General features: G+C 39.2%; 2 protein-coding genes across 7 annotated transcripts in view; one reads left to right on the top strand and one right to left on the bottom strand.

The window, feature by feature from the left end:
* Positions 1-958, top strand: part of LOC113154022 — a 40,816-nt gene extending 39,858 nt beyond the window's left edge. For 4 of the 5 annotated variants that reach the window (XM_026348008.1, XM_026348007.1, XM_026348006.1 and 1 more), the window contains one exon: positions 8-238. In XM_026348008.1, the coding sequence (XP_026203793.1) occupies positions 8-238 (231 nt within the window). Of the gene's footprint in view, positions 1-7 lie in introns of all 5 variants that reach the window. The other variant, XM_026348003.1, reaches the window with a different exon arrangement.
* On the bottom strand, positions 47-27,838 carry LOC113154017 (chloride channel protein 1-like). 2 transcript variants are annotated; one of them, XM_026347996.1, is made up of 25 exons: positions 27,620-27,838; positions 27,400-27,531; positions 26,359-26,492; positions 26,166-26,243; positions 25,947-26,025; positions 25,563-25,688; positions 25,102-25,186; positions 24,269-24,370; positions 23,950-24,034; positions 21,189-21,344; positions 17,582-17,651; positions 16,717-16,827; positions 15,371-15,584; positions 14,825-14,958; positions 14,498-14,589; positions 13,416-13,505; positions 13,149-13,236; positions 11,722-11,804; positions 10,066-10,110; positions 9,148-9,252; positions 6,502-6,588; positions 3,002-6,003; positions 2,457-2,530; positions 1,423-2,319; positions 47-178 (listed from the first exon to the last, which is right to left on the bottom strand). In XM_026347996.1, exons 1-22 carry the CDS (start codon positions 27,705-27,707, stop codon positions 5,464-5,466), a joined length of 2,724 nt encoding a protein of 907 aa, XP_026203781.1. In that variant the 5' UTR covers positions 27,708-27,838; the 3' UTR covers positions 47-178; positions 1,423-2,319; positions 2,457-2,530; positions 3,002-5,463. The 2 variants fall into 2 exon arrangements, with proteins under 2 accessions (XP_026203781.1, XP_026203782.1); XM_026347997.1 differs by having other exon boundaries at positions 13,419-13,505.
* Positions 27,839-27,997: the final 159 nt, after the last annotated feature.

Here is a 27,997-nt window from a genome sequence, read left to right as displayed (position 1 = left end):
TTCACAGGTAGAAGAAGTAACATTAACCTTGGAACCAGAGCCAAACTCTTTGACGCCTTCCCCGTTGAGGGAGGAGGCCCCGTCAACCAGAGGCTCAAGCCCAGGAATCCCAACACAGAGCGGCGAATGCGCTGCAGAGAGGATACCATTTGACGTAGTTCCCTGCATCGTCCAATCACTGGAAGAGAAGGACGAAGAGGCAGAGGAGGGATCGATTGTTGTTGTTGCGACCAACTGAATCAGTCATAGAAAGACAAAAACAGGAAATAAATACTCCAATAATCAATCAAGCTATTATACCAACCCCTTCCCCTCCCAACTATTTACCCACTTTGAGCCTGAGGAAAAAGGAGAAGACTGATGGAAACATGGGGGGTAATGTACACAAACTATATGCCAAGAAACCCCGTAAGTGACTATGGCAAATGTGACACATTACACATGTGACCATGAACAAATTAAAATGGAGGTAGACTTGAATTCAATGACTGCTGAATCAAGTTGTGTGAGGATAATGTGGATTTACAAAAATTTGGACCAAGTGGACCAAAGACCCTGGACTAAATCCTGAACAGTGCACAAAAAAAGAAGAAGACAGTAGAATCAGAAAAAGATATAAAGGGCCCAGTTAAAAAGAGTCATTGCAATACAACAAACATGGACACAACCAGACTTGGGCAAAACAGTATTTGCAAATAATTCTGAGCGCACTAAAAGCAAGAGTGAAAACAACCTGAAACATCGTAATATGGCAAAAAGATCCGATAGGGCGAGCGCTCTGAGTTATTTGCAAGCACATGATCTGGACACAACCAAAAGAAAGTGCATGCTTTTTAACAGTGACCTAGCCCTAACAATATAACACAGTATACAAAGTAATAATATATGACATTGCCTTTTCTAATAAAATAAAAATGACAAATAAACTAATATGTATTTGTATGAATGTAAGACTGTATGCATGTATGCACTCACTGGCCACTTTTCTAGGTACACCTGTGCAATCTAATGCAATCCAGCTCAGCAGCTCTGTCATGAATTCTAGCTATTTATGTAAATATGGAAGTCCACACATTAGAAACACCTCTTATTATAACACTTCACCACCCACTATGACCTTAATAATAACAATACAGTATAAGTTTCACCAGTTTCCACAAAAACTGATCAATTCTAACAGTGTAAAAATAGAATTCATATCAAAGCTGCTGTATTGGATTGTATTAGATTGTTTAGGTGTACCTACTAAAGTGGCCAGTGAGTGTCGTTTGTATGTTTGTATGAATGTAGCTTTGTTTGTGTGAAAAAATATATATTCTGGGAAACAGATTCTTCTGGTTTCTGTTTTGTTCTGTCAAACACCAAGTCTTAATCCTAAAAACTGCTTTTAAAGAAGTGTGGATGAAATATGATGATACTTACAGTCAAGGTGGGGGCTCATTTGATAGGACATCCATCGTCCATGAACTCCAGTGATGGGAGTCTCAGTTCCTCCTAGACACTCATCAAGGTCTACTTGGACAAGACACTAAAACCCTGTAGTGGCACTGTCACTTCTGTTCAGCTTAGAACATATTAAAAAAAAATCTTTTTATATATCTTATATATATCCTATATCTATATTTTATATATCTAACAGAGAAACACCACTCCTGTGGCTTAAAACTCAAATAGGTCCTCAATCTGCAGTGTGAAGGTCAGACATTTTCTTCCCACAACTGCAGCACCTTTCTTGTAGCCATCAATCCTGCTAAAACACTACAATCACCACAGCAGCATCATTCATTAAACTGGGCTATGTTAAGACTTCATCATTGTCTGGGGGCAGAGAAGTGCCCTTGTCTTTTCAAGTGTTATTATCCATTTGTGCTCCACTAGGCCTTTGTGTGTTTGGCAGACGTGCTGGATTTTCAGAAAAGGAAGCAGCGTGCTTTTGATCTTGTGCTACTAACACAAAAAATGTTTAATAAGTAAATTGTTGCATAATAGAAGACATCCTTGAAAGCATCATGCTTTAGTGACTTGACATGAATGAGTAAGGTGGAGTCATGTGGGGCGTAAAACTAGGAATGAAACAGAGAAGTACCTATATTTGTCATGACTGCACAAATCCAAAATTTAGAATCCAAAACAGAAAGCACAGAGCGCTATAACCTGTGACATAATATTTCCACATGATCTCTTCCAAAAATCCTCCAGCAACAGCTGCTGGAGAGGACGATTCTTTCTTACACTCCAATGATCAAGACCTCAATGCCCCTGATCGCTGCACTAATCATCTGTCCTCCGTTTGTCCTCTTGTTGCTCAGAGATCTCATCCTACAATTTAAAGAAATCCAAGTGTGCAAAACACACGCAGAGCACATGTGAGGAGCCAGAGTTTAAAACAAATGTTTAAAACATCTCACTGAAGGCTGCCAAAATGTTTTATCTAGCACTTTTAGAGTTGAACTTACACTTACTGTGGTGTTCCTGTCAGATTCACATGGATGAAATGTCAGTCATGCTGTATTAATAAATTAAGTTACCTCTGCAGAGTCAAAGAGGAAATAGAAAGGTTTTCTAACACAATGAGATTATTCAAAAATCCCTCTGAGCAGTACAAAAGTAAAAACATACAATAATATTTAAAAGAAATGTCACCTACTCTTACCCAAACATAGATAAAAAGCAATTAAAGTACGAAACCACAGGTAAGAACATCAGAACAGATGTTTAAAGTGACAAACAGATTTTGATGAATAACCTAAATACAATTTTTTCTGTTCATCTTTTATTGAAACACAGTATGTACGGTATAATGTTTGTTGTATCTAACTTTGTGCTATCAAAACTTAATTGATAATTTGGGATATTTAATATAATCAAAGCTAAAGTCAAAGGTTATGTAAACTTAGAGATTTATGTAATAGAATAGATTTACAAGAAGATAAATACAAATCTAAATACTTCCAATACATTTTCATAATCACTAAAGTAAAAATCAATATTTCTACCCTACCTTAGCTGAGTTCAGCTCTCGGCCACGAGGTTGAGTTTGCAATTATTCTTTCTATGAGCAGCTAAAATATTCTCTCTCTGTCCTGGTGTGATATTACATCGAGGTTGACCTGGATTAAAAACAAAAAAACAAAGGATTTCACTTAATAAAACTTTATTTAGCTACACTGTTCACAGCTTTATACATTAAGATAATAATCGACTCTTTTACTAAAGGATAAATAAATATAACATACATTAAGCACAGCCTCAAGCAGAAAACAAGAAGCACTTAAACCAGTACAGATCCCCCTTAAGAAACATACACATTTTAATTTACAGACAAACACGTCTGTGCTATATCTGCAGGTTTAAAGACTTTTAAGGCACCACCTGAGAACTGAGTGCATGAGATGAAGAGATTAGAGTGAAAGAGGTGAAGTGATAAATTAAAAAGGTGCATCAGGAAAAGAAACCGTAAGCAACAAGCACATTGATGGAGTTTAAGAAGATGAAGTTCTTCAGTTCATGATCTCAATTAAATGTTGCAGGTGCTGGAGGACACAAAACTCCAATATTAACTAAAAATGGGGAAACTGGTGACCAGTAATTCTGTTTAAGTCTCTACGGCCTTGGGCACTGACTGTATATAATGTCCAGATGTCATTTATAGTACTACATAATAACAGCCAGGTCAAAAATTGTACATAACATTAAGCCCTTCTTAGTTAATTCTTTGCCGCTGGTTAATGTGTAACTAGGCAATAACTTGCTGACATGTTGGCTATAATAATTTCTTTTAAAGACACAATTGTGAACTCTTTCTGCTCCCTAGTAGTTCAACTAAACCTTAGTCTAACAGTAAGATATATGCACAACAGAAATGAAATGAATTTACAAAGATGATTTAAGTGAAGTGTAAATCTTCACAACATGCGTCCTATTTCTGCTGCTGAGTCTGTAAGAAAAGACTTCCTTTGAAGCAATGTACAGAATAAGAAAAAAGTAAAAACTTTAAAGTCTTTTAAATTGTGCACTCGTGGCCAAATAGCATTTAATATTTGTTCTAGTCATTAAAATGTAACACTAGCAGCTAAGAGAACAGAGCACCACGTGAGCATACATTCTCTGTAATAATCATCATGACAGGTTCATATCAAATAGTCATGCTAATGAGGTCGTTCATTAAGCCAATGAACGCATTAATTGGCACAGATATCCCTGTCAACATACATCATCATCGTATAAGATCAGATGTTACATGACAAAATGTCAGCTGTCATTCACTTTGATGAATGTCAGACTTCAATTTGTTATAGTAAAAGACTAAGTTGTATTTTCTTTTGCATCATAATCCATAATTATTCAAACTACTCATGTGTAACTTTTGCTAAGTCTGAGAGGCATCTCCAGATTCTATTCAACAGGGTATGGCTGTCTTCACACGCCTTTCGCTGCACCATCTATCAACTTAACTGTGATGAAATGAGCTCTGAGGCTGCATCCGCAAGGTCAGCTCACAATTTGGAGGTCAATTTGGGGCTTTGGCCACTCTTCCACAGTGGACTGAGCAGCTCCATTAGTCTACTGCTGTCTATTGCCATAAAAAAATAAAATCAATAGCTCCTGCTTTCATCTAGTAAAAACCTTTTTCTAAAGACACAAACAATGAGGAAATGCAAAACTACTTGCTGGGGCTTTACAGCTGCACTTCTCATTTCAGCAGCAGATATTTGTATTATTCTTCAAACTAATGCATTTTTGGTTAATAAAGACACAAAGTTGATGGAAAATAGTATGTCAAAGAGATAAGTGACAAAGGAAAAGCTGAATAAATGAGTGGAGAAACACAACAGGATCTGCATGGTACTGACAACAACTGAACAACTAGCATCCAATCATGCTCTGTGCCATGTACTGGTTTTTCCTTCAATTATGTCATGCAAGTCAAACAGCTGCTAACACAATGAGATTACAAATGAAATACTTTTTCAGGTTTCATTGGTGAGGTTTGCTATAATGGTCTTAATGCCGTTTTAGATGCTTTTCCACCCTGACGAAAAGAAAATCCCGGAGGAAACTTTCAATTCTCTGGACAGTACACGAGAAAGAGAAAATGAGAAGTGAAGCAGGACAAGTAACCGAAAACATACACAGAGAGCTTATTAAGAAGAGACAGCGATTGGTGTGGGCAGAGTGAAGGGAAAGGATGTGGAAGCAAACCAAGTGAAGGTCTGTGAAATGAGCATAGAGAACAAGCCGGGGTCTTAAAATAAAAATAGAAAAATAAGAAATTATGCACAGCCTTGGCACAGTTTCAAGCAAATACTCTGTTTGCATTGAAATCTTTGTTCTGGTGAAGTTGTGACAGAAAGAGGTAAAAGGGTGTCCAAAGACCAGAACAACAATTTAAGAACAGAAGAAGAAACTCACACCATTAAAAAAGTTTTCCATTATATATACATAAAAAAAAACTTGTCTAATCTAAACCATTGGCTCATCATCGCTGTCATCATCCTCCTCAAGCAGTTCCTGTAGAGGCTTCAGGGTGGAGAGAAGGATGGAGGAGGAAGGGGGAGAAGGAGATGAGGAAGAGGGAACTGGGGGAGGACTGGAAGAGGGAGGAAGGGTGAGGTTGCTGTTGAAACTGCAGCTCCTGCTGGGTGAGCTGCAAGTCCATGTGCTGCTGCCACCTCCACTTTCTGCACTGCTGCTGCTACTCTCCTCCACCTCCTTCGACACGCCCTCGATCCACACCTCAGTTTCATCCTCGTGGAGATGATGACAATGATGATGATGGTGGTGATGATGAACATGATGATGGTGAGGAGAAGATGGAGATGGAGGCTGTGGAGGAGTTGGAGGGGAGGGAGGAGAGGCCCGAGTGGTTGGAGGAGAAGGAGCAGCTGCAGAAGGAGGAGGAGGTTTGGAGACAGAGTTGTGGTTGCTGATGTCACGAAAGCTGGCGAGCGGAGGGCGGAGTCGTACACCGGAGCGCGTGGAGCCCTCGATGGCCTTCTGGAGCTGAAGGAGGAAGAGGGAAAAGAGGAAAAGGTAAAAGAAAAAAATGGATGAAAGGATCAGGAAGGAAGGAAGAGACGTAGATAAGTATTTGTCAAAGGATAGTGGAAGAAACATAAGTTGGAAAATGAGAAAAAACAATGTAGAAAGAAAAAGTGAAGATGGTGACAATAAGAAAATACAAAAGGAATGAAGTAAATTAAAGAGGACCTAATCATACAGAGAGGATACTGATTATGCCAACAAAATCCTCACACGTATCCCAAAAAGCTTTATGAAAGTAAGAGTAAATCAGTAGAAATAAAGCAGATGAACTGTTTTTTCCACCATAGTCAGGACAGATAAGAGAAAACTTGTGCATTTTAATAAATTAAGGTTTTTGGACATAGATGAATGAGAATTGTATTTACTTCTCAGGTCTTGGTTCCAGATAACGTTAATCATTGAGAGCTTTAGTTTAGGGGAGAAACAACAACAACAAAAACAAATTTTGCTTCCTACCTCCTTCAGTGCCACCACCCCGACCAGTTTGCCGATACTAGTCACATATGCGTGACTCAGGCCCAGCAGTGAGAACAAGGTGTGAGTCTGTGGAGACAGAGTGAAAAAGTCAAAATACAACAAAAGCTTGAATCTCAGAGCTGGTTACACCTTTTGTCTGGGACCTCATCTAGACACAATGTTACAGACACAGAAAAGATGAATGTAAACTGACTCAAGGCTCTAGGTGAACCGCAGTGTTTCCATGCACATTTTGTTCTGTTGATATTCCAGCTAAGGTCGCACTTTGGATGAGCTCTTTGTATGCATCAGAACACCGAAATCCAAAAGCCTTTTTGCACATAAATAACCAAACTACTCTGGCTATTACCATAAGAATGGAATTACAATTATATTAAACACAAAACAGAGGAGTAGAAAAATGACAAACTGTTTACCAGTTATTTGCAGGATCCTGCAGCTGCTGAACCTGTAAATTATATTAGTATGTACAGTAAAAGCACAACCATACTGCAGCTTGTTCAGCTGGGAGAGGAAACTCACATGAATTCTGATGCACAAATTCACCCCAAATATTTTAAATTTCTTGAAAATAAGAATACAATCAAAGTGAAGTACAGAAACAGATGAACACCAAACTACCAACTAATACTAAGGCAGCAACTACGGTAACATTACTACTTAAGATTAATTATTAAAATGGTTGAAAACTGATAAATAAAAGTTCTTCTTATCCAAAATCAATCCTCACCTACAAACGGTTTAGATATCTATGTAACAACTCCAACTGACTTCTGTAAATACGATTCTGGTCTCAGTCCAAAAAAACTAAGCGCAGTGATTAGTTGGAAGACACCGTGTGAAAAAATCCCAGTGCCCAGTGACACATGAGAACGCTTGTTTCTCATGTGTCATTTGCCCTCTGTCAAGGTTATCCACATCCAGACTGGATGAGCTGTGACAGAGGTAAACAACTTAAGGAGCTGGATGTGCGAACATCAACAAAAGACTTTACGACTGCTTGGGGTGGTGAACTCCATTTATATGCTTCTCTGCTTGTATAACACCTGTGACAGAAAAACATAAACTCTTGTCCACAGTTAATTTACATTTTGCAATAAAATTCACTGCACCCCATCCACCCAAGTCATTTCATGCTAATTATGATGTAATGAATAATAAATCTGAACAAAACTGGGAGAAGCCTCTTAGCATATTTTCTTGAGATATGTTGCAGTAAAGAAGCTAATAAATTTGTGATATGCCCCTTTGTTTTGGTTTTTTTGGTGTATGGTGGAGAAAGTGGGCACCATCAGCTCTGTTGTTGTGTAGGTATCATACTGGTTGTCTTAGGGGGGCAACAACATTTTCTTGAGTCTAAGACTGTGAAGTCTTGCATTTCGTGCAGGGTCCATAAGATGATAAAACATAGGTGGAATGACTTTGATCCAGGTTGTTTTAAAGTTCGATCTAGGAAAAGCTATCGCACAATAGATTTTTTTATTTTATTTTATCATCCAGCCCTAATAACAGTCTCTTCTTGGACCATTACTCGTTACGTTATACATAACACAACTGTACTTGGTTTATACTTTAAAGCCCATTTTAATGAAGATGACACAGTTGTATATGTCAGACTTCCCTGCAATCCAGACTCTAACTCATAAGTTCTTGTTCAGAAACTTGTTTTCAGCACAGAAAGGACAAAGTACACAGTGCTCTGGTCGTGTTGCCAACTCTCCAGCTATTAAAACTTTAAATGGAGCTCATTCTGTACATTTGTTATATTAGGGTGGCTGTCCACCAGCTGAAGCTCAGTAAAAAGTTGGGTGATGCAGCAAAACAATGTCCCTGAATACTGAAGTAAAACCGTAGAGTGACATCAAGAGAGCTTTTCACACCAGACATCCTAATAGCATGAATGAACTGAAGCAGTTCTTTAAGGAGGAACGGTCCAAAGTTCCTAGACGTTGTGCCAAAGGTAGTGAAACACTTCACTTACCTTTTCCACCATCACTCTGTATATTACTGGGTATGTTCAAGACATGAAAGATCATGACTATACACTTTTTATCAACATAGGAATATTGTGTTTGTTGATATCTGTGACTTGGGTGAAGATCAGATCAAATATTATGACCAATAAGGAAACTGAAAACAAAACAGTGCCATTACTTTTTTTGCTATTGCTAAAAATATTTGTTTTACTATACATTTAACACTAGACTGTTATTTAAGAGTGACATCCAATATTTGATCATAATTTAAACATTAAATTATATTCATGGTAGAGGAATAAAGGATTTCTGTGATTTCAGAATTGTTAAACTATTATTGTCTTGTCTGTACCCGTCTGGTCTATCATTACTTTAGCAGCTGAACCCAATTTATCACAGTACGTTACACTTCATCGCTAATGGTGCATGTTTTACTCATCATTGCTCTGCATGAGTTTGATGAACAAAAAAACATTATGTAGACTATTAAAAAAAGAAAATGATCTCCTGATAATTCATCAAGTCTTAATGTTAAAGCTCAAATCTCTCATTTGAATTCTAAAACTGCAATAATAAAGCAAAGTTGCGAAAATGTTATGCTGGACTTTGCCTCTGAAGCCTTTTTTATCCTCATCTTTCAAAAACCAACCTTGTGTAATGATGTTCTCTCAACCAGTTGGAAGGGGGAAGGGTCAACTCGTATCTCATCGATTTCCATCGGCTTGTCCATCTCTGCTTCTTCCCACGCTTGAATCTGCAGCAGAAAATGAGAACCAAGGTCACAGTGGCATTAGTTCAGAGAGGATCTGATGATGAGGAAAAAGTTCACCTCAAGGTGGTTTTAAGATGAGTCATGAATGTATCATGATTAAATGAATATCAGACGCAGCTAAATAAATAATCAAAACACTGCGTAGTGTGTCTGTGTAGAACTGTGTGAGTGTATATGCAGTACAGTCTGTGTGTAGCTCCAGGTGATAGATGGTAGCTAGTTACCACTGAGGAGTTTCGCAGCTGAGAAAAACCTTGAAACCTTGTTTTGTGTCCTTGCATGTCACCGGTCTTCCCTCTGAGATTTAGGATGTCTGACACCTTTTAGCCTCTCTATGGATTTTACCTACACGCCTCAGCCTGCTGTGACAGGGGCAGCAGTCTTGTAGGATTTACAGTGTGATGTTATGGGGTATTTTGGGACAGTGCCAGGAAGAGTAAAGGAAAAATAGCGGACAGGAGTGGATCGGAGGGCACAAAATGTTTTGCTGCTCTTAAAATAAAAAAGATGTCTCATTTAAAATTCTGGTTGTGTTCACACAGCAGTTAAATGGTGCCCCAATTCTGAATCTTTCCTATTGTGACACACATTTCTAACACTTGTGACCTACATGTGATGTGACACGGATTTGATTGTTAATAGTGCCAGCTTTGACTTCATAGGACTTATCTGGGACTGTTGTTATTTGAGCCTCACTTTGGACTCCAGGTTTGGTGGCTCAACACAGAGATGTATTTAATGACCATAAGAAATAATTAACAGACATTTCTATAAATTCCTTCCTCATTGTTGTACCTCTTCAGGTGACATTGTGTCTGCCAGAGGGGGAGGACAAGGCTCCTGGAGAGAGAGAAAAGAAAGAGACAGGATGTTTGAGTGCAATAATAAATAAATAAATAAATAAATAAAACACCCAGTCTCAAAGAGAAGAGAAAAAACTACATATTGTGTGCAAAGCCCAGGATCACATACAGATTAAATAGATAATTAAATGAGAATCTAGCTGATTGACATTAACTAGAGTTTTGTAAATTTGGACAGATTATTAGTGCTAAATCAGTTTTCTCTGTGTGTCTTCATTTCGCAAACAACAGCTGGAGTTGAGAAAGTGTGTTGCACTGAATGGGAGTTTCCTCAGACAGCTCATTTTGCAAGTCATGTTCTTAAACAGCCTAAAACAGTCCCCAACAACATCCAGCAGCTTTGTGCGTAAATTGGGTGAAGTAAGCGAAATCCAGGGCGACATGTCCTATTAGCCATGTATCCTTCATTTACTCACACCCTGTCTAGACAGTCTGGCTTCTTCTGACCATGAAGCAACAACATACTGTCACCTATAAAAACGGTTGTGAGGCGTCTATGTCCAATCACAGCTGAGGGCTCATTTTTATCAAGCAGACACTCGCATAGGAAAAGGTTAATATTTTTTGTTATTTTTATCTCACCCCCGCACAAACTGGATAGCTGCTTTCTGTGTAGCTGTATTATACTTCTGCTAACTGTTTACCATGAAAAAACAACAATTATGCTAATGCAAGAATTATCGAGATGCTGCTGTACAACATCAGCCAGATAATATTCTAAAGGTCAGAGTTTGGTTACCTGCCATCAGTGGCTGTAAAATAGACAAATACCTGATTCACAGCCAGATTTCAGCCATGGCTTGATTGCCAGAGGCAATTTCCCACTGTGTCTACTTGATATTCAGGGCTGTAGCATTGTGGCTCGCTGCTGTAAAAACAATGACTAGGCTGGAATAGGATTGAATCCAAAAACATAATAGAGAATCAGACTCGTAATTCACAAGCCGCAGTGGTGGGCACAACAGAAATCAAATTCTAATCTTGCAAGCTTACAAGCATATGCTTACTTCCAATGTGGTTTTCATCCCTCCTCATATAAACAGAAGACATGTATTGCTTTCCCTGTGAGCCAGGCTCATCGCCAAGCTGAATAATAACTCTACCTCCAGTATCTGACTTCTCTGTTTGAGGCAAGGTTGAAAGAAAGAATGCTCGACTTAGGGGAGTTTGTCTGAGGACGAGGAAGCAGCTGTGTGTATTCATGTGCCTCTGTCAATCAGATAAGTGTATTTGTCTGAAAAGAAAGCAGACCCCATAATGATAAATTCCTGGGAAAACAATTATGTATAAATATTTATATCCTACTAGTGCCAGTGTGGAGATGTGGTTTTGGGATGGCACTGCCAAGAGGATGGGGATTTGCATTTCAATGTGTGTGTGTATAACACAAGGGAAAATTTCTTGGCTAGTGAGTACATTCCTGACATCTTTAAATAATTACTGAACAGTGGAAAGGGCACAAAGGTTTACAAAGAAATAAAATACACAGACATGCTGACTAGCAGGAAAACGCAACTGAACAACCTGACATGTAAGGGTGTAGATGTAAGGAATGTTTGTAATACTTAAAACGTGTGCACACACGTACCTGCGACTGTCCTTCTGTCTGTCTGTTCTTAGAAGTGAAGAGATACCCGAGTGTTTTCCTCACAGACTGTAGAGGAACTTTTTCTGTGAGGTAGAAAGAAGAAAGGGTGAAGGTGAATAAATGATAAACACAGCTTTTAAAAGACTTTAGGAGAGAATAACCTTGCTGCAATTGGAGGATTTGAGAGACAGTGACAACCGAAGCAACCCCTTATTGTTGTTGCCTGGATACCCTTTCACTAAGAAAACTGTGTGTGTGTGTGTGTGTGTGTGTGTGTGTGTGTGTGTGTGTGTGTGTGTGAGAGACAGGCTACTGAGGTGTTTACTGTGCCACAACAGATACAAACACGCCATCTGGTTACTTGCAGTGAACACGCTGCCAAACCTTCCCTCATTGCTGTTAGGATGGTAAAGTTATTAATTGCAATCTTTGACATCTGTTGGGGGCAGAGACAAACAAACGTTTACACGTCAATTTAGCAAAAAGTGTGAAAAGCTGACAAATTGTCTATTTTGAGATTTTAGTGCTAAATGGCCGAAGAAACAGCTGAACAACCTGTTAGCCGTTACGTATTTACACATCCAGTAGTTTGTGTTCACCTGATGAATGTAAGTTCAATATTCCTCGTCTCTTAGCCGTTTTTGATGTTGACCAATTCCTGAAGGAAATATCTGCTTCTTTAGCTGTTAAAGGCCCCTTTAGCTAGACTTTATTGCTATCTGTGCAATTAGAGCTTTATCAAACAACTGCCTGCTGCACCAAAAACACATTAAAGTAACACCTCTATAATACGGCAAGAATGGATCAACATCAGTCAGGATTTGGCAGCGGTCATGAAAAAGAAGGGTCAACCCTGTAAATATTGACTTTGCTTTGATTTATTTGCCAATAATTGTTATTCAATATACTAGAAACATGGGAAAACATCTAAAAACACTAAAGCAGTAGTAGAAGTTTCCAAAAACAGATGATGTTGTTCTACTGGTTATATATCATAGTGTTTCTTATGGTTTTATTAATTCCCACGGCTTCGACTTTCAGAATTTATAAACAAGATACATTTGTGTCCTCTGAGAATGATGTACTTGACATGTGCTAAAACCTGGTGAACGACATAAACCATCTGGGCCCTGACTAAGTGCTTAGTCAAATGAGTTGACATATATTTTTGAGGAGAAGCAGGGGAGACAGAGCAGCAAAGAACAAATCCTACTACTTCACGCTGATGAGCAAAAAGTGTTTGCCCCATATTTCCCATATTACCCATAAGGCCTTTGTACTAGAGCCTAGACTGGAAGCTATGGTGGCACTTATCACTGACAGAAGATAGAGATGATGAATACTTATCATACCTCCACCAAGAGCAACAGAGAATTAAATAATCTAACTGAAAATGTACTGGGAAATATGAAGTTGTCTTTGCTCACCAGGAACAGGAGCAGTGTGGTTTGATGAAGGCTCCTGGGGTTTTGGGGGCGGCAGGGGGCCGTTCCTCTCCTCCTGCACTGGAGTGCTCTGCAGGCAAGAAGTAAATGTGCTTCATAAATCCTGTTAATTAATCACTTTCTAAAGGAAATAGCAAAAGTAACCAGATGATAAAAGTATGTTTTATTGTCTGACACAGCAACAGTTTAAACAAAAAACAAACACAAAAATATTATCTATCTTGACTGTTAAGTATCAGAATGACAAACCACTTTCTCTCCGTCTTCCTCTCCCTCTTCCTCAACAAAAGCGAAGGACTCCCAGCTGTGTCTCTGGTTCTGCTCCTGGAGACTTTGTCCCTGAAACCAAATCCAGGTAAAGAGGCTGGTGTCACAATATCAAAACTGAACTCAGCCTAAATTTTGAACTAAATTTAACGCTTAATTTACGCTACCTCATTGAAATTTGACAGAGATCGTTTGTTTCTTCCTTTAGAAAAAACACTTAACTGTTTGACTCTAGTAGGTGGAATTAACAGTAGATTACCAGACGGCAGCAGCTTCGTCTGTTACAACATTTTTCCCTTCACCTTTTCCAGTCAGCGATCCTCCTTGTGTTACCAAAGCATTTCAGGCCAAAGCAAACGTATGAAGTTATATCATGTGCTCCTTCCCCAGGTGAAATGAGCGACATTCATGAAACCTTTATCAATTATTCATTTAAGAGTTTCTTTGCATGATTTTTTTTCCTTCTCTGAATGACGACACCAAGGATAGGAGAGCAAAGGAAAACAGGGCGGCCAAATTCGTAATTTCACGCCAGATGAATTTAGCCACAATATTCCTACGCCTGTGGCTCTGTTTATATTAATGGTTGATGGTATCATTTCTCTCTATGTAAATCAAATATTTTGCATCTTATATATGAACATTAAGCCAATTATTGCACACTATTATTTTATGTCTTGATAAAACATATCACATCTGTTCTGATGTGCTTCCAAGATCTAACTAAAAATAAATAAAACAGAATGCAATCTCCAGTGTATATTTTAAGGTTTTAGAATACTGTGTATAAAGTATAACAGGCTCTTCTTCAGCTGCTGAAGTAATATGTCTACAAACAGAAATTTATGACAATATAATGTTAAACATTACAAACAACCAGAATTATAGCGACAACAGTTAAATGTTGTTGACCTTGAGCGACATTTTCATGAAATACAATATTCATGTTGTGAAGATAAATTATGCCTCATTAAATAAACACTACAGTATTTTCCTGCTGTACACATTGTGGTGTCCTAAGACACTGAAGAACAGCAGACTGGCTGCTCTCCAACTGTCCTCACCTGCATCAGAAGCCTTCTCTCTGGTGACAACCACCAATCACAGAGAGCCAGTAGCTCCAACCTGTCAACGCTGCCCAACAGGATCATAGAATCTGGAAGGAGGAGGAAAAATTACTTCCACACAGAGTTTAATAGGAGCTAGAAAATAATCTTAAATGTTGTAAAATAAGTGGGTTTCACTTAGTTTTACCTAGATTTGGATCTTTGTAACTGTGTGTATGTGACAGCAATAATTGCACAACTTGAAGTAAAACTTTGCTTTTCTCATTTTGTATTCCACTTCGTTGGTCCCAACTGTTAAGATTAGACCCACAGTTAACGTTTTACCTTTTGAGTCAACCAGTGGGATTGATTTGAGTGAGGAGGAGTCCAGCAGAAGTTTAACTTCTCTGTAGGTGGACTGAGATGATATAAAGTTCACCTTCCGCACCATGATGTCTTCAACAAAGATGTTGTATTGGCTGTGGGACGAGGACACAGATGTGGACTGAAACTAGTAAGAAAGCCATGTTTAAAATAATATATAAATTCACACATACAGAATGTGCAAGCACAAATTATGTTTTTAGACTGATGCAGCACCTTGGCATCTTAATGGTCATTGGTCAATGGTCAGGTTCCCTAATCAAAATTTGTAAGATGGAAATCTAATCTCTTAGTTGTCTTAATTTCTAATGTTTTACATAATTAGAAAATGTTCCTAAATTCATTCCGTCTACCTGTTCACGTATCTTTGAACATGAAACCCAGATTGTGTAGAAGCAAAAGCAAAACAATACACTAATCTGAATATTTAATTTGAAGCTCCATAATGGAGTGGAACCTTATAATTTACCCAAATGGACACATTTACTTTATAAAATCAGCACAAACCTCATGTGTCCAAAGCCGAGCTCCGGCAGGTAAGGCAGCTTCTTGACCTGGATGATGGAGTCATACAGGGAGGGCTGCAGACCCTGGGCTACCATGTTAGCCAGGATCACAGCCACCATCATGGGCAGGATGTGGGAGATCTGGCCAGTCAGCTCAAAGCAGATAACTGCAGTGGAGACTGTGTGAGTCACTGCACCAGTCAACGCTGCCGCTCCTGTGAGGAAGTGGGTTTCCATCCACAAGTTTTTAACCAAAACACAATAGATGGGATGATGGGAGTTACAGGAGGGGAAAGGATAAATGGTTAAAAAAGAGAAGGAATGGCAAAGAAGGAAAGAGACATAGAAATAAAAATTGGAGGACAAACAGTTGGGAAGCAGGACCGAAATAACGATGATGGTGGGAAAAACAGTAAAATGCCTAAAACAAAAAAAGAGATCAGTGGCCAATATGCAGGACAAATAATGAAAAGACTGGAGAAGAAAACAATAATTTGGGTGAAAGAGGATAATGATTGAGCAAAGGGAAGACTGCTGAGTCACACGAGGAAAGCAGCGATAGGAAGAGGAAACCAGAGCTCCATTAAATGGTTGTAAAGCAAAAATAGCAAATACAGCACGTCAGGTGATAAACATTCCAGAGAGAGAATAACGAAAAGAAGAATATATTAATGTTTATAATAAAAAAGTAGGAAGTGATCAAGGTAAGGAGGGGAGATGTGCTTTGTAGGGAGGAAAAATTAAGGAAGACCTCGTTTCTGGGTCAGTGGCTGAGGTGAGGACAGAAGAGAGAACCCACTGTGACAGTTCACTGTCAGAGCAAAGTGCCCACATGCTCTGATGGAAAGGAGGAAGATGAAGAGGAGGGGGAGGATGAAAAACTAAAGGAGTGAGATGAGGAAGAGTAGGGACAACTTGACAACAAGTGACAACTGGACGGTCAGAAAGGCTGAAGGGGGAAGAGGAAGAGAAGGGGGAGGAAGAAATGGCAGGAGAGAAGGAAGAAGACATTTTGACCACTACTGACAAGCAGAGGGTGCAGGAGGCTGACAGTTAGAAGGAGAAAGAGTAAGATAGGAGAGAAGGCAGAGGATAGGGGAGCAGGACAGTGAGTAAGGCTTCAATGATGAATTCTTAATGATAAAATACTTATAATACTGTTGCATTTGAGATGGTTGGGTTCTTGCTGGTTCTCAAAGTCTGCCTCTCCATTATGTTTTGCTCATAAAACAACATTTTACTCATAACTGGAGTTTGGAGGAAGGTGAACAAAAGTTGCAGTTGGAGTTATACGGTAATAAAACTACAGAGAGGGGGAATGCTAAGACGAGGAAAAGGGAGACTAACCAATGACTGCATACCCTCCAGGGATGATGCGGTAAAGGATGCCATCAAACACAATGCCATGAGGAAACAAGGTGGCCATGACCTCCCCAACCAACCTCCCGAATGCAGCGCCTGCAAGAGGAAAGAAAAGCAAGATGTTACTTTTCTGCAGCTTTAACCAGTAAAGACGATGACAGACAAAACAACTTATAGGGCGAAAAAAACTTCTCTAGCAGCAATTCTAGTGTTTTCATTCCGCATGATGCTTCTGCAATGGCCTCATTTAAAAGTTTTTTTTCAAGCTTTCTCCAACTGTGCAACGTGACCAAATTTTAAAATCACTGACAAACACAAACTTACAAATGCATAATGACCCACCATCTCTGCAGCTGAATTTATTCATCTGTGGTTGTTTACAGCTGGTAATGATGAATATGTTAAAGTGAAGCACTGGTAAAGGTCACGCTCCAAACGCTTTACAAAATAAAAACAAGAGATGACCTGCAAACTACTGCAAATAAGCACTGATTCCTAAAGTGTTGATACGAATAATAAAAACTCAGTCATTAAAAAAAACATGGCCATGGATTTCTGCATAAACTGGTGATGAAATGTGATCTGATATTCAACAGTCTAAGTCATGTCATGTCTATATAGGAAAGTTAATGAACCAAGAACTTTAGGTTAGATATGTGTAAATCTATAGGATAATTAATAGTTTCAGTTATTAAGCAAATAGCCTGCGTATCAGCACTAATTTAAAATAGGTGAACTAAAATTATGAGGTCAAATCACTTTTAATAATAATCACAAGCTTTACACCAAATTATCCAATTTAGTCATCATCATGCGGGTTTGGCTAGAGATTTCAAGGGTTTTTGCTCACCCAGTATGAAGACAGGCATGAAGGCTCCAGATGGAATGGGCATGGTGGTGGCCACTGCAGACATCCAGAACTGCAAAAGAAAACACTATTTAGATAAAGGAAACTCAGATGTGTTGTGTTGTTGGTGAAAACCAATACATTCAAAATGGAGTTTCTTATGACAGGGTCGTCCCGACCATTTTAAGACCTTTGGTGCATCAATATGGCAAGATAGCTTCCTCTCTTGGAAAGTTTTCATATGGTCAGCAGGCTAGTGGCTAGACGTACTGAGAAGGTCAAGCAGCTTGTCCAACTATTCTTACTCCACCTGGCCAACTGAGAATAGTCAGTCAAACTACTGACAGTCAGAAAAAAGTCTCAATTTGGTCATCTTTAAAGTGGAAACTCTTTGTTTTAGACGATATCACCTTTGTTGTTGCAGGCTTGCCATCTATTGATAATTATATTGCTTCCTGGATGTTGTGTTGCATAGCAACAAGACTGATGTAAAGTCCTTGTGCCCTCCCATATGTGTCTGCACTTAAGTATGAAGAAAAAAAACCCCAGAGAACAGAAAATGTGGAAAAGTGTGTGTGTGTGTGTGTGTATGTGTGTGGACCCCATCACCCATGGGTGTTCATGAGCAAGGCACTTAATCAACAGTAGCTCCAGTGAAGCTGCTGAAGATGCTGCTGTAGCTGTACTGGGCAGTTCCCACATAAATGTGTAGGACTGAGTGAGAGACAAAAGCAAATGTATGATGTCCTCTGTACAGTGAATTAAAGCAAACTGTCACGAACACTGTTTATTTTCAAACAATTTCTGTATTCATCAAGATATAACTTGAAAATAGCTTGCCTAATAATAGGCTTTGCTCTTGGCTGCAGAGAGCTCTTCAGCAATAATAATTACCCTTTACACACACAATGGCATTTTAGTGTGTCTACATGTGGGTGACAGTGTGTGTTTCACCAGCATCCCTTCACATGTTGGGCTTTTTCATTTTTATTTGAAGGGATACCATTTTAACAATCCAGATTACCAGTCTACACATCGCTCATCATCGTTTGAGAACTTAATTACTATGGTACAAGATAAAAACTCATTAGCACGTCTCTCACAGGGTGGCATGCTATGCTGATGACAGAGAGGACTGCACTCGCTGTCTCCTTCTCTTTTTAATCCTGACAGTCAAACACAATCATGCAGATCAACACAAGACAGACAGAGACACAGACACACACACGTCCACTTACACACTTCACACTCTTTCATCAGTGTCACAAATCCAGAGACAGATGGGACTAGAAACACTGAGAATGAACAGTTAACTACTGTTTAATAAAGAACAATGTGGAAATTGAGCGTGGGGGGCCACAGCAAATGGTCCGACTTTCAAAAGTGTTTTTAACTTCATCATCATGGGTAACTGATTATACACCGATAGAAAAATGGACAGTTTTATCAAGGTAAAATTTAATTACGGCAGGAAAGAATTCAGTAGGATGACAATAGTTAAATGATACAATCTAAACCTAACAGGTCATTCTCTAACACTAACAAGCAAGCAAGTTGTTGGAAAACATGGGTGTGAACATTGGTAGTGCTTGTTTTGCCATAAGAAGGTAAACAAAAGATTATTTTAACACTTAACATCCTGAAAATGTTATTTAAGTGTTCTGGACCAACCCACACATTCCCCTTCATTCAAGTGCATCAAACTTGCACTGAGAAACTCTTCATCAGTTTCTAAGTCTAAAGTTTGTTTATTTAGTTTGACTGGAGATACCCATATAGAGTAGAATTTTAAATCATCTGTAGGCCAAAAGGAGAAAGCGAATGAGAGCCAGAGAAGAATCAACACATTTGGGGAGGCACATTCAGACTGTGCAAGTGTCAGAGACAGACTGACAGCAGCAGAAGGTGACAGAAAAGCAGAAAAACTGAGTGTATGTTTAGTGAGAATTTTACTAGCCAGTTGCTCTCAGTTTTGGTTGAATTAAGTTTTCACTACAGGGAAGCACTATGACTAAACTAATGCAGTGTATGACGCCGAGTGACAGGCTTTAATATCCTGTTAATAGGATTATTTATGTGGTATTTCTGCCTAATTTGACTCTAAACAGTGCAGAAAAACAGACGAGGTTAACTCTAATAAGGATGATGGATTTTGTGGAGTCCAAGGGTGAAAAGATCATAACTCTTCCTTGTGGAATATGGATCTAGAAAAATCCTAATTCTGAAAGATGTTTCTCAGTTTTCAGATGTTTGTGGCCCCTAGAATGAACGTTATATATCAATCTCCACTAAAGCCAAGTTAGCTGAGTTACATGAGTAGTGTTGAAGGAAGATGTAGTTGTGACAACACTGGCCTGTCAATTATGGCTGTCGGCAAGACTAAGAAAGACTCTAAACAGATACAAGTGTGAGTTGTAAGTCAGAATTGTGCGTCACTTTACTTCTATGTACAATGAAGTTGGTTGTATTTTGTGATAAAGTAATCTGATTTCTGACTTTCCCACTTCTTCTCTGTTCTCCGATTTTACCAAAAGCTTGGTGCCATTTTCTGCAGCAGCCACCCAACTTATAAGGACACCACACTTTCCTTCTTGTACACACACACATACCTACAATATGATTAGGTACTCCTTTTGCCTTCAAAACAGTTCTTTTCATCTTGATGACTACTGCTGGTTTTAGTTTGGGCAGAAATTATTCTTTCAGGCAAGAAGTAGAGTAATGAAAAAAATATGGATTTCTACTTATTTGTAGCTTCTTAGTAACTGATGGCACATCAGGCTGCTGCAAGCATTGGTGATTTCCTTCTCTGTTTGGGTACTTTTAGATTTTGGATCAGGTGTAATTATTCTTAGCTCTTTTCTAATCCGGTCTGACTGAAGTCCTCTGCTATGACATTGTCTGGATGCTAATGACACCACTCATTAATTTGTATGGGGAGGAGCAATATCTGCACTTGCCTTGGACACCATGTGAGCCTGCAATGCCTGCACAAACTCACTACATAGACAGAGCTCCCAAGTTATACATCTTTAGCATTTGTGCAATAGTTTTATACTACTTTATACTACAGTCTGGATTTATGTACACATCTCTGCTCATAAAATATTTAAGTAAGAAACTGAGAGGACAGTAAGAATTGTAAATCTCCAGGGTTTGCGTGTGAGTAGCTGCTATAAAAAAATAATGAAAAAACAAAAAACAAAAAAACAAAAGACAGCACTGTTGACCCTGAAAAGGAACAGGACAAGAGGACACAAACACGCACACGCCCCTGTCACCAAAGACAACATGAGTGACCTGCAACAAATGTTCCTAATCAGGGAAGAATGATGACGAAAATGCTGACGTCAGGTGGAGTCACACACACACACACGCACAAGCGCATACACACACACACACACACACACACACACACACACACACACACACACACACACACACACACACACACACACACACACACACACAGTCTGACAAATGCAATCCCACAGATACACAATCCAAGTGCAGTCACATACACAGACTTGCACAAAAAAACACAGAAAAAAAGTCACCAACGTGCACAACGAGCAAACACATTAACACACACTTTCCAGCCATCTCAGACCTTCATGATGAAGAAGAGCAGCAAGATGACAAACACGCTAACATCATGGTGCAGCCAGGCAGCGGAGAGGCCCAGACCGACTGGAGGGGGGGAACCTGAAATCTTCGTCCAGGTAAAGTTATCAAACAAAGAGTTGATACACTCCCTGGGCATCAGCTGAAGAGGGGAAGAGGGTGAGGTTTAACAAAAGAGGAACAAGAGACAAGAAGAAAACTGATAAGAAAGACAGAAAATGAAAAGAGAAACAGAAAAAAATGGAGAGGTAGAAAGTCAAGTGGAATAAACAGTCAGGAAGTCATCCAGAAAGCTGGAAGCAGACGGGTATGGGTGGCCATGTCCAATGACTCACTCTCTTTAGATGACTCATGAATGACTAATTCACTTCAACCATTCTGCTCCACATTTGCATAGATGCCTCTGAATTTTAGAGGCACAAATTGCAGAGCCTCACATCTGCATAACGCTACTGTGAGGGAGAAAAACACCACCAGCCTGACTTCAGTTTTTCTACATCTGTACTGTTGGGTAAGGATTCAATCAAGCCCCTGATATTCATGGTTTGGTGTGCGAGTGGAAATGCTGAGGACCCGCTTGGTGAAAGGTGGCTGTGGACCTCGGTAGACCTCGATGTAATAATAGGCTTTCCCGTGCCTTTTTTGAAGTTGTGGGTTCACGTCTGGTTCACAACCCATGCAGCATTTAATCTCATCTCGCTGTGTTGCTGCTTCTTCTGTCACTCTGCACTGTGCTATGAAGTTGGACTCGAAGGATTTAATTCCCCAACAGCTACATATACACTTTATAAGGTGGCGAGGTATGTGTCAAATACTAAGCATCCGCTCTAGTTTATATTCTCTGAAGTGAAATGATCCACGTTTAGATATCACTTCACTCCACTGCTTTATTACATGCTGTGAGTTTGTTTAAAGGTAAGACGTCTGTACAATGAGGGTGTGAAAAGCAATAACAGAGGGCACAAAAACATGTTAATGTGTTGCTGACTGACATGCTGCTTTACACACGCTATAGCAGCAAACAATAACACTCACGGTTCACAGCAAGTGGTCTATTCTCAGCATCTATGAAACACATGATTAACTCTTAGCTCAAGGTAGGTGAGCTGTTGATATACAGTGCAGTCAGTAAGCATTTGGACCTCTTTATTCTTTGGGCATGCGTGTGTAAAATCATGGATACTACAAATCTCAGCTTTAAAATCATAATAAAATTAACCACCAGTCCTCAAGGTGGGTTCTGATGTCTCTGCCTGAATGAGAGCACACACAATGCTCCTGAATAGCTCATTCATCCTGTTTATTCCTTTAGCTGTTAAATCATCAATAAATGTCAGTGTACCGGTTCTACTGTTAGCATCATCATACATGCCCTAATCATAACAGAACTGGCACAACGGACGGCAGATTATGTGCCATGCGTTGGATCATAGACTGGTGATTTCATTTCTCCATCATTTAGATAGAAATCAATTTTTCTTTCGTCATCTAATAGAACTTTGCTGCAGGACTCTTATCAATGTTCTGTATATTTTCATGAACAGCAGCCTGGCCTTTCAATTTTTCTATTTTATTTATTTTATATATTGTGGCAAATCCTCAGAGGTTATGGTCACAAAGTCCTCTCTTGACTGTTAACAGGGAAACATGTACGCCTACATCCTGGAAAGGATTCTTGACTTGCTCCATTTATAGATCAGCTTTTTCCTTCACCATGTATATGACTTTCACTTTCAGATTTGAGGTTCTCGTCTACCAAAATGTTTGCCATTTTCAAGTTTTCGTGAGTGTTAATACAGCTACATCTCTCAAACATGTTCTATGTTCATGTAAACTTACTCAAATTAATGCTGAGACTTGAGACATTGTATTGAGGCCTAATGTAGTAGGCATTATTTTATTTGAAACTGAATGTGTTCGAGCACTAAGCCTAAAAAAGATAAAATGCTGCCCGAGCTTTCACCTTAAAACTCCTTTTGTACACACAGTGCACTAGGCTACAAGGCATTTAGCGTTCATTCAAGTGGAAAACGCAGACACTGAAACCACAGTAAGGCCACAGATGCAGATTAAAATGCCAAGTATAGATTGTGTTGGTCCACCCTTAAGCACAGCTCATATCCTAAATATTAATCTTAATTATTAACAACATTAGGGTGTCCCACTTTGGCAAACACTTTATCTGTACATAAACTAATCTGTAGATATGAACAAATTTAATTCCTTTTGTGCTTCTTATTCAAAATTATTTGTATAGCTCCAAATCACAACAGAAGTCATCTCAAGGCACTTAACAGTGTTTAAGACCTTACAAAATATAACTGTATAGATAATTATACAGAAAACCCAACAACTCCACTTAAGCCGCACTGGGTGACAGTGGAAGTGGAAGTAGAAGAAAACTCCCACAAAACCAGGCTCAGGGTGGGCGGCCATCTGCCTTGACCGGTTGGGGTGAATGGAAAAAGGAGAGAGGAAAGAACAGCGGGCAACAAAAACTACAACCTTAGACTACCAGATCAATGTTTGTTGCAATTTGTCCCTTAGAAGGTGCGCAGTGTTCATGTTGGGGAAAAACAAATAGACAAATGATCTAACGTTTTATGAATCCAGCTTTCTCTGGACATAGTGCTCAAACCCTGTTATCAGTTGTGATTATCATGTTCAGATACAAACAAATTTACATTCTCTGTATCCTCCTTCACCTACATTAGCGACAGGAGGAATGACAAAATATGAGCTCTAACCTCTCCTGCCATGAACTGTCCAAACCCGGGCGGGAAGGTCAAGGTGGCGATGATCAATGTTACCACGGCAGGAAAAATCAGTCGGCTGGGAGAAAACAGAGGAAAGAAAAGTCTTGTTAATTAACAAAAACAAAAATACCTGGCCAAAAATAACGTAATTTCAATTATAACTGTGTGTTATATTCTACCATATAGCAAAGACAAAATTAATAAAAATATTCAAAATGGCACCATACAGACTTGAAAACAGGTTGAAGAAGAAAACATGAACCTTTAGTGTTATTTTTATGACTTACAGTACTGATGCACAGTAACTCACTGATTGGTGAGGAAGCGGGTCATGGCATTGGGTCGTCTCATGAGCAGCACCACCTGTCTGTTTAGATACACAAAGAATGCCCCGAGGAAACCACAAGAGATCCTGCACCAACAAATAAACCAGTAAGAAGTCAAAATAAAATCATATCAACATATTGTGAATCTAGAAAAACTGTAATGAATGCAACTTATGTTCTAATTCAAACACTAATAAAATGAAAGCAAATATATGCAACTCCACTTTAACCATACTTCTTAATTTGTATGTAGTTGTATATGGTGGATGCTTTATCTTGTGGTAAAAACTAACTGCCGTGTTTCCCACTCATAGACTGTGCCTCAGCATACTAACAGCCGCCTGTTTTCTCCATTTAAATCATCACCTAATTTCACATCAGCTTCAGAATCTCCTAGCTCAATTGTTCATATTTCCATAACTTTAGACCAACTTTAATTTAGAATTGAAACCTTCAGTGTTTAGAGCAAATAGCTGTTAATGTCTAAACACACCTAACATACAATGTATTTCAACCCTCCTGCTCTGTACAGATCTACAGTACAACATGTTTTATTTCTATAAATAAGCAAATTTACTGTAGTGTGTTAAAAGGTACTGTACACCACGCTGTCAATCCTTCCCTAGCGAGGTTGGCTTGCAAAGTCAAAGGTAAAATCTAATTCTGTGGGAAACACTGGACTCATATCACATATTAAGACGGAACGTATGGTGAACCGTATCCTCATAAAGGTAAGAACCCTTGTACTGCATATCTTTCTACCTCTGAGGTAAATTTTAAATTATTGGTGTCATATGTCTTTGCTTCAGTCACTGACCCAATGATGGCGAACGCAGGAAGTTCCTGAAGGTCAAATGGGAAATCCATGCGAAAGTTTGTCCTGAACAGAGCAGTGATTGTTACTGAAAAACGAAGGAAAGATGAGGTGAAATTTGTACTTTTTACTGACCTAAATAAAGGACAAATACTGGTGATGCTGTAGTGCTTGCTTGTTCAGGTGAAATAAACAAAGATATTAATGGTTTATCTAGAACTGTAGACACACAGGCAGTGAAAGGTCCGGTTGCTACATGCTGGAGGAGGACACCATCTAGTGGAAAATGCATGATGTGCTTACAGTGCAAGCATTAAATCCGTGTTAATAAAAAGATAGGAGTTGGCTTAGTGTTGGATATTGCCCTCTAGTGAATGTCCAATGAATGCCATCTGATGAAATATTGCCCAGTGAATCTCACACAAAAAAACATCTGTAATGGCTATTGATATCTTGATAAATACCTGCATCTTTGTTGAACACAGACAACACTCTGAATATGAAAGCACTAAATGTAGCAGCAAAGTATCCTCTCCAGTAGTTTCTCACAGCAAAGTATGTAGACGTTACCTCTATACTGAAGAGAACACCTGGTGAAAGAAGAAAAGAAAATAATTAAATTGAGTTCTTAAAACTCTGCTCTAATCTACAGCTTAAGAAGTTAACATGCAAATAACCTGATATTTAAATAATGTATATGTTTTAAGCTTATTTTTAAATTGAAGAATTCAAATAGTGAAATATGAAATAAAAAAACAAGCAAAGCCATCGTACATCCATTCTGTAGGGATGTACGATGGCTTAAAAAAACAAAGGCAGCAGAGCAGGAACGTTAAAGGGTTGTGTACCTCCAAGTGGAGTACCAAAGCAGCAGCCCACCCCAACAGCACAGCCGACTGTCAGGATGTCTGTGTAACAATATGGATTCTACTGATCCAGAGAGAAATAGGAGGAGGGGACGGGATTGACACAGTAGAAAATTGAACAGGAGAAATATCTCACACCAAATAAATTTTTACAACTTAAAAGTTTATTGTGACTGATAACGTTTCCTGACATCAGCTTACCTGATAAACTCCTGAAAAGAATGACATAAACCTGCTGAGGACTGCAGCACATATACTGGCAATGTGAACAAACGGGCCCTAAGTGCAGGAGGAGAAACAAAAAGAAAATTAAATGTCAGACTAAAACATACATAATTTAGGAAAAGTTTTAACTTAATTAAAATAAGAGCAATTTATATCTGTGTTCACAAACCTCTTTGCCTACAGGCATGCCACTACCCAGGGCAGCAGTCAGACCAATGACTTTGGCAATAAAGGCCTTAAGAGTCAAATATTCCTTTAGCACCACACCTCTCAGGATGGTCTTCAACTCTGGGATACCAGAACCTGAGACAGGAGGCGAGACAGTTTTTTGTTGTGCACTTAAAAATTTTTGAATTTTAAAAGTATAAAGTAGTGTAGAGAAAACAGGAGCCATGCTGGGAAGAGATGTAGAATCGCATTCACTGCACTCAGATTTATGCTTGGTTTCTGCTTAAACCATTTCCAAACTGTGCTCTGGCTTTAGAAAAAAACTGATTAGGCCAAACCGTGACACAATTTGGAAAACAGAATCTTTTGTATTTCTGTAAAGCAGAGGAGATTAATCAAGCACCTTGTTAGGCTGATGGCTTACTCTCTTGTGACACAGGGGTGCCAAATTAGTCTGTTAAATTAATTCCTGAGGGCGTTATCAAAGCCATAGTCTCTCAACAATATCCCTCAAAAATTCTATGATTAAACCAAATACTTGGCTCCTAAATTTTGAATGTGGAAAACAAAAATCAACTGAAAACCTTTTAAAAAAGAGACTTAAGGGCAAATGAGAACATTGAAGCATGAGAACACAGTCATGAGGATCAAGCAGGTACAGACCGATAGCTTGAGGGGAAACCAGGTGACAGAAGATGGAGGAGAAAATGATGAACATCAGGGGATATAAAACCCAGGCCAGGTACTGCAGGGGAATGTTCCCCCTCAGCTCCCCATGAATCCATTTATAGGCTGAAGAAACAGTTGAAAAGGAGGAGCAAAAGAATGATGGGTTGAACAGACAAAAAAGGATCAGCAGCAGGAAGTAGTGAGAAAAAGGCCAAAAGCAAAAGAGTGAATACAAGGCAGAAACAGGAAGGAAGGTAAGAAATGAAACAAGCAAAGAAAATTCTGAGAAGAAAACAAAGTTACACATCTTTGCACTTGGTTATCTATTACTTTAAATTGCTTCTTCAATACATTGATGTATATGAAGTCTTACCTTGCAGGCTCTTTGCACTGGCATAGTCCATTGTCCAGCTGACCAGCGCCATTGTGATGCCCAGCAGAACAAGGAAGATCCAGTCTTCTCCCAGCCTGGTCACAAGGAATCGCTGCACCCGTGCGATGCAGTCTGACAAAAACACCAGATCAGCTCACAGAAAGGAGTAACATTTACTTAGATTTTATTATTTTTATTATCTTTATTCAGGACTGCTGACCTCTACACTTGGAGTAGGAACGTGTCTCCTTCATAGAGGACGTAATGTCAGGTTCTGCTGTTTGCTCATCAGCAGCCTCTGCCTCCATGTTTGACTGACGCCTGTTCCTTTGCCTGCTGTGAGACCCGTGATGTCCATGTCGACTGTGGTATCCATTTTGACCGTAGGTACGGCGGCAATGTCGCGTCTTCCCATGGCTGCGGTGATGGTTGCCATGTTTCTTGATCTGTCTCTCTGTCAGCAGACGTGTGGCCTCCCGTCTGCCAGAGCCTCCTTGGTGCTCTTGGTACTCCCCATAAAGCTGACAATCAATCAGTAAACCAATCCATTAATCAACTAGCATAGAAAAGGAACACTATATAATTATCCAGCATCCAC

The sequence above is a fragment of the Anabas testudineus genome, chromosome 11 (assembly GCF_900324465.2).
Source record: "Anabas testudineus chromosome 11, fAnaTes1.2, whole genome shotgun sequence".
Classification (NCBI taxonomy): domain Eukaryota; kingdom Metazoa; phylum Chordata; class Actinopteri; order Anabantiformes; family Anabantidae; genus Anabas; species Anabas testudineus.
This window is presented reverse-complemented; position numbering and strand designations above follow the sequence as displayed.